The sequence below is a fragment of the Euleptes europaea genome, chromosome 8 (genome assembly GCF_029931775.1).
Source record: "Euleptes europaea isolate rEulEur1 chromosome 8, rEulEur1.hap1, whole genome shotgun sequence".
Lineage (NCBI taxonomy): Eukaryota > Metazoa > Chordata > Lepidosauria > Squamata > Sphaerodactylidae > Euleptes > Euleptes europaea.
The window spans coordinates 46997832-47011349 of NC_079319.1; the positions used below are offsets into that span (position 1 = coordinate 46997832).

The window sequence follows — 13518 nt, forward strand, 5'->3', positions numbered from 1 at the left end:
ACGCAGGACTGATCCCTCCAGCTCAGCCTTGCAAGAAAGGCAGTCAAGGAAAACTTGTCATGTAGAAGTTTGTCACCCACTCTTGCCTTGTTTTTGTTCAAAGTGCTCAAAATATTTTGCTACAGAGTTGGATCTGGGGAGAAAATCTGATATTTAGTAACAGAGACCCCGCACTTACACTGAACAGTTTAAAAGGGGTATTTTCTAGGTAGGAGTCAGAAAGTCAGCTTATCGGACAAGTTTCTTTCCTGCTGCTTGAGAAACAGCAATTGATCCTCTCAGGAAAGCTTGATTACTTCAAAATAACTGACATTGCATGTATACAAATGGGAGCCTAAGAAAGAATTGGCAGTTTGGGGGTCTTTTGCTTCCCCCTTTTGTTTTGTTAGCTTCCCACCCCCTTTTTCTGTTTGACTAAACACAACAGTCTTTTTAGTTTACATTTTGCTTTAAAACTTTTATTTACATTGATTATTGTAAGCAAAACGCTTCTTATATATTTTGGGTATGTATGTGACACAAATCTATTTTAAAATTGCTCGCTGTTGCTTTTCTGGAGTTTGCAATGCTATCAATAAGGTGTGTGTGTGTGTTTCCCCCACCCCCACCCCTTTACAGGATTTCTGTTTGGACTCATATTCAAATATTTCATTTCTTATTTATTTGTTTGTTTGTGTTTCATCTTATATCTCGCCTTCAATCCACCGGCTGAGGCAGGCTAAAGCTGGCTAACAACAATATACATCATACAATACAACACAAATATAATAAGACTATAATTAGAACTTTAAAATTATTAAAAACCTTCATACTTAAATTCCTAGATCACTTAATAGTAGGGTTGCCAGGTCCCTCCTCACCACCGGCGGGAGATTTTTGGGGTGGAGCCTGAGGAGGGTGGGGTTTGGGGAGGGACTTCAATGCCATAGAGTCCAATTGCCAAAGCGGCCATTTTCTCCAGGGGAACTGATCTCTATCAGCTGGAGATCTGTTGTAAAAGCAGGAGATCGCCAGCTAGTACTTGGAGGTTGGCAACCCTGCTCAATAGTTAAACACAGGCACTTATAACAATGTATAGAGCCATGGTAGCCTGGAAGCAGTCCAAACCCCCAGATGTAATTTGACAAAACAAAAAGAAGAGGGGGGAAGGGAGAGAGGCCAACTCTGATGACAAACCGTTGCTGCCCTCAACTATAGGCCTGGCAGAAAACCTCCATTACACGGGCCCTGCGGAACTCTTTAAGGTCCCGCAGCAGGGCCCTGTCCTTGTTGGTAAGGCCATCCAGGCCATCACCAGGACAGAAAAAGCTCTGGCCCTAGTTGAGGACAGCTGGACACTCTTTGAGCCAGGGACCACTAGTAGATTATTATTTGTGGAGTGTAAAGGTCTCGGGGGGAGGGGGGCGTTGTACCAAGAGAGATAGCCCCACAGATATGATGGTCTCAGACCGTGTAAGGCTTCAAAGGCTAAAACCTGATCTGATGCTCCAGCTGGAGCCAGTGCAGCTGCCATAGCACCGGCTGGATATGGGCCCTCAGCGGGGTCCCAGTAAGGACTAGGATTGCCAGGTTCCCCCTCTCCATTGGTGGGAGGTTTTGGGGGACTGGGGCGATCACTAGGGTTGCCAGGTCCCTCTTTGCCAACGGCGGGATGTTTTTTTGGGTGGAGCCTGAGGAGGGCGGGTTTTGGGGAGGGACTTGAAGGCCATAGAGTTCAGTGGCCAAGGCGGCCATTTTCTCCAGGTGAACTGATCTCTATCATCTGGAGATCAGTTGTAATAACAGGAGATCTCCAGCTAGTACCTGGAGGTTGGCAACCCTAGCGATCACACATGCGTGCGACTGCACGAAACTTGATTATGTCACTTCCAGGTTTACCCTCAGAAGTGCCACATCGCCACAGCCACTTTAGCTCTCAAACTAGGGTTGCCAGCCTCCAGGTAGTGAAATGCCTGTTTGTCTTATAGTCCAATGATAGACAACCAGGAGAAGGTTAAGCAACAGTTCTTTATTTAGCTAAACACAGACCTGGGGTGAAATAACCACAGATAAAATGCAGGGTTACTCACCAGAGAACAAAGCATAGGATTGAGTCTTTATACCACAGGATCGGGGGATGGCATTTGCCTTACATGGTAGTATTTCGTATAATAAAGAACCAATGAACATTAGTAGCATCTTCTAATAAATTAACATACCCCATGAGAATGGCCCGAGGGCGTAGCATAGGATAATGTCTTGTTTTTCTCATTAGGAAATGAAACTTTACTTTCTTGCAGGTGCATTAACTCAGACCTGTCATTTTCAAGGTCGTACCGACCTCTAAGCAGTGCACTCTATGTGAGTGTACATGTGTGTGTGTATATAATATAATTACTACATGCATTTATATAATCAGGCATTACAGTAGTAGCTGGAGATCTGCTATTACAACTGATCTCCAGCTGATAGAGATCAGTTCCCCTGGAGAAAAATGGCCGCTTTGGCAATTGGACTCTATGGCATTGAAGTCCCTCCCTCCCCAAAAATCTCCTGCCAGTGGCGAAGAGGGACCTGGCAACCCTAACTCAAACACCCAAAATGCTTGTGACATAATCACGTCGCATGCGGCCATGCACATGTGCGATCCCCACTCCAGAGCAGCCCAGTGGATTGCTGGGCAATTGCCTGCCAAAACCACCCACCTGGCAACCCTAGTAAGGACCCTCACTGCAGCATTTTGTACAAGCTGGAGCTTCCAGGTCAGTCTCGAGGGCAGCCCTAAGTAGAGCGAGTTATAGTAATCGTGTCTGGAGGTGACAGTTGCGTGGATCACTGTGACTAGGTTGGGGCGGAAGAGACACTTTATCTTGGACATGTTATCTATGATTTTATGTCCGCCAATGTCTGTGTTGCTGGCTTTTAAGTTACATTTTTTTTACAAATCTGAGAAATAAACCCTGAATAGCAGTGACCCTTATTCTAACATCCATTTTCTGTACCTACCCATTCATTACATTTCACTTCTAGTGACTTTTCTGAATCGTTTTAGCTGAAATAGAATATATCCCAGTCTCTCTCTCTTTCTGTCTCTGATAATGGCAACAATAATTCTGCACATTCTCATTGATGATCTAAAAACTATATTCAGAGAAAACAGCTGATACCTCACTATGTTTTTTTATATTGTGAAAAACAACAAGTCTAATACTAGATCATTAAACTAGGGTCCATTTTAAAAGGACTCTGCCAGCATCAAGGATAAAAGCAGGCAAAGCTGTCTAACTGGAGAACAGAACTTCAAGGTTGTAATCTGGATGTACAGTCCTAGTTTATGTTACTGCCATGAGGTAAGAGGCAGATCATGTGCTGTCAGAGATCCATTGATTCCTCTGGATGCTTTAATTTATGCCTACTGAAAATATAATGGAAAGTGCATGGTTCTTTCTGTTTCTTGTCTATTGGGATGGGTTATGTGCAGATAAATCTGATACAATTCCAGATATCGTATATATTAAGCAACCCCAATTCACATGGAGAACTATTGCTTTGAAAGATTCACCTTAATTGTTCCAACAAACACAGAAGAAACAAAAGTCCAGTTAATTATAATTTGATTATTCACGTTTGCAGCTATATTTGAGCTGGTATCAATAGTGTGAGACACATAGATGCAGAAACAAATCCATAGGTAAATCCACATTTTAAAATGTTACTGTTCATGATAATTTCAGTTTCATCTGTTGATTTAGCTATGCTTTGAGGTTTGTCCACTATAGATTTTATGTTGTACTCAAGTTGTGGTGTTGGTTCTGCAGAGCTGTATGATGATTCTGCAGGTAAATGGACGGTTATATGGGGAATAGCAAATTAATAACTGGCAAAAGGCGTAACTAAATGGGATCTAACCTGTGTATACCAAAGTCCGTTCCATGACCCCCAAAATAAGGCAGAGGCGGTGGATTTGTTTAAAAGATTTTACTTAATTATATGTACGCAAACAAGAAAAACAGGCTTTCACAACATACAAACAGAGCCTAGAGAATAAAGGTAGTAAAAGCAGAACGTTTGCCACTTTGGCAGGGTCCCCTTGAAGATGGGGCGATAGTCACCTGATCCTGAAGAAGACGTCCTGGGCTCCATGCAGCAAAGTGAAAAGGGGGCAGGGGATTCCCGTGACTTGACCAGCATGGCGGGAGGGGTGCATGATCAGGCAGCGCTTATCCAAACTGACAGAGTAACAGTAGGTATGAAAAAGGAGAGATAAAAGGAGTCGGCTGAGTATATGCTGGCGTCCCCAGTTATACCCTTTCTGGGGTGGGCGTTGATTAGATTACCCCCTAGTGGCTCCCTGCATGAACAAAGACCTTGATGGTTGGCTGAGAGGTGGGGCAGGGGGCAATTTAGACAGGCTCAACCTAAACCATTGACTAAGCACATTCTGGGAGCATCGGGAGATGGGACCATCTGATCCAAGACAAATGTTCACGCAGCTGCGCCCGGGTGACTCATTCGTTTGACACCGGAGGTGCGATCTCGTGCTGCGGTTATCTCGATGGCTTCCAAGGGGCCATTAATTATGTAGATGGAGGGTGGGGTGAGCTGCCTGCCTGTCCGGTCGTTCCTTGCAAAATGGCAGCTGATGGAGACTCGGTCTGGGCACAGAAAAAATGGATTCCCTCTGGTTCTCCATGAGAGGCTTTTCTGCCCATGGTTCCTCCTTGTCAGTTTCACCCGGTAATGCAGGGGCCTCTTTCCATAGCGTTTGGGCTTGACACAGGTCTGGGACGGCTGGGACATGTGTCTGTTTGGTTACCATGTAACATAGTCCGTGAGATGGCAACCATTTGGCTACAATTGGGTTAAATGAGTTTTTCAAACCAGTAAAAATGAATGGAGATAGAGACATTTCTAAATAGATTCCAGTAATGTTTGCTGCATGTGCATTAATGAACACCTACTCTGGAAATGTGCCAAGGCAAAAGGTCAGAGTTTTCAACATGTTGTATTTTTTAAAAGTTTTATTTCATAGCAGTACCTCTGTTGCATGTTCATTACAGGTTTATTTGAAAATAAGCCTCCTGTTCTACAATGGAGCAAACTCCTAAGAGCAATGGAGCAAACTCCCTTTGGATTGCAGCCCAGTTCTGTGGGACGCTGTGGTGGGTGTGGGTTGCTGCCAGTGCAGTAGTGGTGCCACTGGTTGGTTCCCTAAGGACAACACATGCTCCTCTGCAAGGAACAGCCCACAGAGTGAGTGTGCCGGGGCCCACAGCATACCTGACTACACCCACCAATCAGGCAGTGGCACCTGATGACTTCCCTCTGAGTGGCACACACAAGCTCAGCCAACCACTACCTGCTGATGTGGCCACTGCCCCTCAAAGCCACTCCTTCCCCCCATGGAGCACCTGAGGAAAGGAATGAAAGACCAGTGACAGTGCAATCCCAACAGAGGAATATGGCCTGAGATGCCTCCCATAGCCCACGGGGCAGTGCGCCCACACAGAGGAAAGGGTGTCCATCTGTCCCCTGGCAGGGGTCTGACTATCAGCAAAAGTGCTGGCCACATGCAACCATGGCGGCTCCAAGGCACAAACATCATTTACCCCCCTCTCCCAAAAGACAGAGGCCAGGCTTGAACCCTCAGTCCTCACACCCAAGACAAGCAACCAGGAAGGCAGATGCAAAAGGGGCATGCTATCAGGCATTAGGTCTGCAGCCCTGATGTCACTACCACCCCTATGGGACTGGGCATTCAGGACAGCCCAGCTGAGGAGCTGCCATGGACGTCAATGAATTGGCTGAGACACTTCTTCACAATCCTTCCATGTTGCTCCCCATGCATCTCACCGTCAGCCTGCATGGATGGATCATCAGATGCCAGCAGTGCTGTGGGAGAGTGGGAGACTCAGAGACCTCCCCCCCCCGCTACATCTAACACATCTCCCCTCAGGTCACCCACTAGCCTGTTTCCAATGTAAGCTGTAAACATCAGCCGGCAGAGTGGGTGAATTCTGTGTGGTACTATGGGCGAGTTGCCATGTCAGTCTGTTGCAGCTATCTGCAACATGTCAGAAGAGGTGAGCTGCAAAGTATGAACTCTGTTAGAGAACTACATGTCATCAGTCTTTAAGGTGCCCCTAGATTTGCATTATATTTTACAACTGAACAAGATATCAGTCCAGCGGCCGGCCTCTTAAAAACTGACATTGATCCCAGCATGCCATTCCCAAGACAGAGCTCCCCTCCTTAGATGTGTGAAGGAGAAACTATTCTAGGGAGGTTGTGAGGAAATCATAGATGGTGGCAGCAGTTGGGGCAAAGAATGGCACGGCATAAAGGGGGGTGAGGGTAGGAGGGGCCAGGGAGCAAATCTGCTGAATGACAAACAGACTGGAACAGAGGTGTAGATCACTCCAGACTTTATTGAACAGTAGCAGGGAACTAATAAGGTAACCAGTATACCCCCTGTGCCTTCACAAGCTGCTCTGGGACGCCACGGGGAGATGGGGCAAGCCTTCCCTAACACAGTGTGCCTGTGAGTGGGGTTGGGGGGTTGCCAGATGAATGGCTGCCTGAGTTGGGATGCTGCAGGAGCTGGGCTGGAACCAGTAAGAGAGCAGCCCCATGGCAGAGTGGCAGAATACACACTGGGCACTGCAGCCAAACCTTATTGCCTGGGAATGTCATTCTCCCAGATGTCCTCCCTCTGTTGAATGACTGCCTGCACAGACACAGAACAGAGACATATGCAATGATGATGAACAGAGCAGTGGTCCTGACCACTACAGCCAAGGTTGGGGGGACTGCATTTGTCAGGATACCCTCACGCAGATGCATCCCATATCATCCTAATGACCCCCACCCACTGTGTGGGTTGCATCTCAACTGCATCCACTCCATCAGATCTTGCTGCTGCATAGAAGGCAAGAGGTACCATGGTTGCTTGGCCAGCAATTCCACAGACCACAGAGGGGCAGCTGTCACTCACCCCCTGTACTCTAGTTGTGCCCATTATCCCAAACTGGGGGGATTGGCCACCTTGGCAATGGACTATGATAACAGCCCAGTACAGGGCTGCTACCCTCCCTGCCACACCTCCAACATGGATCATAGCCAGCACTCCTGGGAGCATATGCCCCATCTCTTGACCTGGGGCGTCTTCTGGGTGCAGCTGCCTTGGGTTTCCCCCATACACTCACAACACCACACTAGACTCGAATGTAAGGGCTTGCAATGTTGGACTGCGCCCAACATGTGAGGGGGAAAGAACGGAAGGTGTGGAATCCCCAGGCCAAGCCTGCTGGAACTCCACCCCAGTTCATCTGTCAGTATGTGGTTGCTTCTCTGGTGTGTGTCTCTGGAGATGGGGTACCTGTAAAGGTTCTGAATTGAGACACTTATTAGTAACACAGCAAGGAGGTTTGCTCTCCTCCCCTTGGGTATAAGTGCAAAGTGCCCCCTCTGTGGTGCTAAGTGCATTTCCCACAACCACAGTGGAATGCTGTGTGCTCTAAATGTGCTTGTCTAAAACCTCAGAGGCAGATTCGTGTGCTGTGTGTCCTGAGCTATGGGGCATCCTGGCTCAGGTTTATGTACTACTGGGGGCACACAATAAGGGCACAATCCGAAGCAGGTCTGTTCAGAAGTAAGTCTCTTTTTATTCAGTGGAGCTTACTTCCAACATAATGTTCTTGAGATTGCACTGTTAACTTTTGCATGTATCTTTAGGCCAGAGAATATTATTTAGAAAGGGAAGTTTAATAACGCGAATAGTGACATTAAAAACAACAACTTTTTCAGGTACTATGTACAATGCTAAGAATATATTTTAAAACTCTACAAGTGTTTCACAAGTGACGTTTATGCTCAAGGGAAGAGAATTTTAATGAGGTCTATTTCAAATAGGCATACAGGCAACATACAATATTATAGCTTTATTGCAAGGGAAAGCGAACACATTTCTTTTAGCAGCTTTTTATTTCTATGGCTTTACTGGGAAAAAAAACTTGTTAAAATCTTCACATCATGATTCTTTTTTAACATAAAGTATGAAGTAGCTGACAAAATTATCATCCCATCTCTCTTTTTAAATATTAAATATGGAGAGCATTGACTGGCCACTACAGCAGCATCAAGCATCGAATAAGTTGTGTCAGAAGCTTACAGAGGAGCCTAGGGTTGCCAGGTCCCTCTTCGCCGCCAGCAGGAGTAGAGCCTGGGGAGGGTGGGGTTTGGGGAGGGGAGGGACTTCAATGCCATAGTGCAATTGCCAAAGCGGCTATTTTCTCCAGGTGAACTGATCTCTGTCGGCTGGAGATCAGTTGTAATAGCAGGAGATCTCCAGCTAGTACCTGGAGGTTGGCAACCATAGAGGACCCCCATGGAACTTCTGATGGCAAGATGTGGAGCCGCACAGGGTTCCAAGCCACTTGAGTTCTCATAGTCAGAGCAGGGCTCCTTGAATAAACCACCTTGAATATTATTTGAACAGAAAGACTAAACAAACATCATTTCATCAAAAATGTTAATAACGTTCAATGTCTTACCCATCTTCTTCACTCTGTGTTGTGTTTATAAATAATTGCTTTTGTGAATTTGTTAAAGAAAAGAGAGCTTATGGGTTTTTTTTGTTGGTCAAATAACTTTTTTGTTGGTCAAAGCTGAATCTCCTTTGCTGGAGGAGTACAGATGTGAAGACTTGGGAACAACTGGGGGGAAATTCCTTCCATTTTTGAAGGGAAAAAAATTAAACATGTATCTGGTTGGTGACAATGTGAAAAGCTAGAATAGATGGACAGTTGGTTTTATCCAGCATGACTGTTGTTATGTTCTTCACAGAAGAGAGGGAGTGGACATGTTTTTAAACCCTTATTTTTTCCAAATATTTTTTACGTTTTTCGAGTCTTTGTATTGCTGTGCTGCAGGGGAAAACTTCCTCAGCATCTTGAAACACACACACACACACACTCATACACACACAATAAGGAATAACTGAAAGAGGACGGGCTGGACAATGGTTTGAAAGGTGAAGACTTCTGTTTCTGTTATGGTTAAGCTCAAGCCTTTTTGTCAAAGGAGCTAGTAAATAAATGGAAATTGTTTCTTTAATGAAATTCATGCATTTAAAAGGGTAAAACAGGAAGCAAAGCAGAAACTCTGATCCTTTCCATGCATGAAGATTACTAATAGACTGCATGCAACTTATAAAGCTGGAATGGCTATATCGTTGGGGTTTAGTTTCTAAAGTGAAATCTGTATGTGCAGGGAATGGAGGAACAAGTTTAAAAAGAAGACATCCAGCGAAATTTCTCCCCAATATATTTATTAGAGAGATGCCTGTTTATCCATATAGGTTAGTCAGTCCTGTGAATTTTGGATGAGAAATGCATGAAATAGTGCTTAGTATGTAGAAAAATGAGGGAATTCATAGCTTTCTTTAGGAAGTAATAATATGAACGTCAGTTGCAAGGTTTTGAGATGTAGGTGGCACTGTTAACTATGGAATGTTCAGAGTACTTTTCTCATAAAAATGAGTGATGAAAGAAAGCTCCTCCCTGTATCAGGGATTAGGGAAGGGCTGCAAGGTCAGAGACTGGCATTTATAAACAGATTTGAGTCCTTTTCTACAAGCCAAGCAGCTAAATTCTACACCCTGTTAAAATATCTGTGGCAATTCAAAGACATAATTGATGCTTGGTCTGGTCAGATATTATTGTACAATTTCTTTCTCTGTCTGTATTCACGTAAGTTCATAATGGCTTCTCACATGCTTGTAGCAAAATATGCTTCCACTGAAACATTCATTTTTTGCATATGTTGATTAAGTAAATACTTATATGATATATCACTATTGTGTAGGCTTACCATTTGCCTTCTTATGGTGGGAGACCTCTAGGTAATTCTTCTTGTTGCCCGCCAATGCTCAGCTGGCCTTTGGGCAGAAACAGGCAGGGCAAACGAGGTGAGGAGAATCATTGCCTTTGCACCATGATGCAGTTTCCAGTGTGACCTGGAAGTGATGGCATCTTGCTGGGGGTGACGCTGTAGCACTTGGCCCAAAACTCTATAGAAACCAGAGAGTTTCTCCTCAGCTAGAAGGCTATTCTTGGCAAATCTACTTTTTATGTGTGTTCAGGGGGTATGTGTATCCCATACGTGTACCAGTGTGATTGTGGCCTAGTTCCCAATTTGTCCAAAATCTGCATGGAAGAAGCCTGTGAGTAAGGAAAAAACCTTTTTTTCTGCTGTAATCCGCTGTAGGGTAGGGGAGCCCCTAACTGCCCTATAGCTGATCCCCCACCTGACCCAAGACTCAGGCAGCACAGGGGAAGGGAGATCAGTTGTAGAGTATTGCCTCCCAGCTGTTCTTCAGCTAATCCCTCCCTCATGCTGACTGTTGGGATTTTGAGGCCTAGGGTTGCCAGGTCCCTCTTTGCCACTGGTGGGAGGTTTTGGGGGTGGAGCCTAAGTAGGGCGGAGTTTGGTGAGAGGAGGGAATTCAATGCCATAGATTCCAATTGCTGAAGCGACCATTTTCTCCAGGTGAACTGATCTCTATCAACTGGAAATCAGTTGTAATAGCAGGAGATCTCCAGCTAGTACCTGGAGGTTGGCAACCCTATTGGGGCCCCATCATCAAGTTTTGCCAAGGGCCCCAGAAACACCAAGTCCACCCTTGGTTCCAGTTCCCTTGGCAAAGAACTGAGATTCCAGGCAGCAAATAATTCAAAGTAATTCAAGGGAAAGAGCAGCAGATAAGGCTATGACATGGGCTAGAATTAGGGTTGCCAACCTCCAGGTGAGACCTGAAGATCCCCTGGAATTGCAACTGATCTCCAGATTACAGAGTTCAGTTATCACCAAGAAAATTGCTGATTTGGAGAGTAGAGTTTATGGCATTATATCCATCCCAGGCTCTACCCTTAAAATCCCATCCCGGAGTTAGCAACCATAGCTAGACTGGGTATTCTACAGCTACATAAAATCGGGTTTGGAGCAGATAGGGTGCATTTGGAGGATCCCTGGAAAGTAATGCCACAGGAACAAATTCTGGCTCCATTTATAGGAGGCTTGCATTGAAAGTGAAAATACGTTTCTCTTTCCAGGCTTAGAAAATGGGAGGAGGCAAGGCAGGTTTACAGATATATCACAAGTTTGGCCAAAGGAGAGGAGACGATGGTCTGTGGTCCTAAAAATAATTATAAATAAGGGGGTATTTAGGTGGGATAGAGATACCTCTCCTCCATTTTCTTATTTACACCTAGTTTTTAGTTACACTATTGAACTAGCTTTGGGCAGACAATTTGAACAATCCAAATTAGATCAATGTATACCAAGAATCGTTCAGGAAGAAATGGTAATGCAAGGAACGGTTCTTTCTTTGGCAGAATATTGACATGGCTGGACCCTTTTATAACTATGCCCTGAGAGACCTTGATAACTGATCTGATAGCTCCTGGGCAATATATGTTTTCTTTCTGAAGATGCTATTGTCATCTTCAGTACATTTGGTGAGATTAGGCATAGCACTGCACACTCTGTTGGCTTTCTTACTTTATTGTAGTCATGGGCCAAAAGTTGCTGATTGGCTCCTTTTAGGGTTGCCAACCTCCAAGTACTCCTGCTTTTACAAGTGATCTCCAGCCAATAGAGACCAGTTCACCTGAAGAAAATGGCTGCTTTGGCAATTGAACTCTATGGTATTGAAGTCCCTCCTCTCTCCAAACCCTGCCCCCCTCAGACCCCTCCACAAAAATCTCCAGATATTTCCCAACTTAGAACTGGCAACCCTAGCTCCATGTCAAGACAGTGAGAAGAGAAGCTGGTCCCATCCTCAAGATGAAGGGGAAGGGGAGAAATATGTACCCAAACTGGAGGCAGTTTGCTTGGCATAAACAGTTTTCAAATGCTGTTTCTTCTTTTTATTTGACAAGTTTGAAAATATTTAACAATTTCTTTCTTTGACATTATCACCATAAAACCAAATTACGTATTTTAAAGATTCATTTTTCATTCAGTGACTTGTTCTGGAAATTCTATACTTATTGTATAATAATAACATTCTTGTTATCAAGTTGCTAAATATTACTCTGGGATAGTGATTTTCAGATGTCAATACAAAGATCTTTATCTAATCATCTCTAACTAAAGGTATGTGTATTTCCTAGTAGTTTATCTATTCAACCTGTGCTCCCTTTCATTTTTTTTCTAGGATGGAGTTGGTGTAGATGAGAAGTTGTCTTTAAGACGGGTAGCTGTTGTTGAAGATTTCTTTGATATTATCTATTCCATGCATGTGGAAACGGGGCCAAATGGAGAACAAATCAGAAAACACGCTGGACAAAAAAGAACATACAAAGCTGTAAGTAAAACAAGCTCAGAAAAACATTGATATATAGGGTTGCCAGCTCCAGACTGGGAAATACCTGGAGATTTTGGGGGTGGAGCCTGAAGAGGGTGGGTCTTGGAAAGGGGAGGGACTTCAATGACATAGAATCCAATTGCCAAAGTGGCCATTTTCTCCAGGGCAACTGATCTCTATCGACTGGAGATAAGTTGTAATAGCAGGAGATGGCCAGCCACCACCTGGAGGTTGGCAACCCTATTGATATATCTGGAATCTATTATCAAGGTGACATAGATGGAATTGTGATTTCTCTTGCAGTCATCACACTGAATTCCTAATTATTCTGTGTTTCTATTAAATCATTGTACAAAAGCTATAGATGTGTCTTAATATTAATCACTAGCCACATATATGTGCTTTGCGATGTTTACATGTACAAATAGAGTTATTTGAATTAGTTTGTAATATGGACATTGTTGTAACATATGGCATGAGAGTTTTCAACTCTGGCTTGGAAAATTCCTAGAGATTTGGGGCCAGTGACTGGGGATGGCAGAATTTTGAAACAGAAGGGAGCTCAGCTGCGATATAATGCTGCATAGTCTGCCCTTCAAAGCTGCCATTTTCTCCATGAGAACTCTCTTCCCCTGTTATTTCCGTTGTCTATTATATCTGTTGTCTGGATATCAGTTGTAATTCCAGGAAAACTCTGGGCCCCACCTTGAGTTTGGTAGTCCTTTATGGTACTATTATGCATTATAAGCAGGGAGTCTGATTAGAAGTAACTAGCTACATACATTTAAATATAATGGCATTTATAGGAACAACACTAGATTCTATATTTTTAATACTTTAACCACCACACACACACAAGCAGATATTTTATATACACCACTGAGAAATAATTGTGTGTCATGCTACTAGACACCCGTGCATTTATAGCTATTAAGCTGATTGCTATATTTTTAATTTTGTATTTATTATTTGAAACAAAACCTTTTAAATAAAACAGAAAACCAATAATAACCGCCCACGTCTTCCTCCTTCACTTATAAAAATTCCATCTAAAAAAAATCACAAATGGAAAACCCAGGATATAGACAGATTGGGTGTCTGGTAAAGATGATGGATAGGGTTACCAACCTCCAGGTGGTGGCTGGAGATCTCCTGCTATTGCAACTGATCTC

The 13518-nt window shown here is 44.1% G+C and overlaps 1 protein-coding gene across 4 annotated transcripts in view; it reads left to right on the forward strand.

Moving 5' to 3' along the window:
* NOL4 (nucleolar protein 4) overlaps positions 1 to 13518 on the forward strand; it is a 156700-nt gene that overhangs the window by 35502 nt on the left and 107680 nt on the right. For all 4 annotated transcript variants that reach the window (XM_056854337.1, XM_056854338.1, XM_056854340.1 and 1 more), the window contains exon 2: positions 12197 to 12346. In XM_056854337.1, the coding sequence (XP_056710315.1) occupies positions 12197 to 12346 (150 nt within the window). The remainder of the gene's footprint in view (positions 1 to 12196; positions 12347 to 13518) is intronic.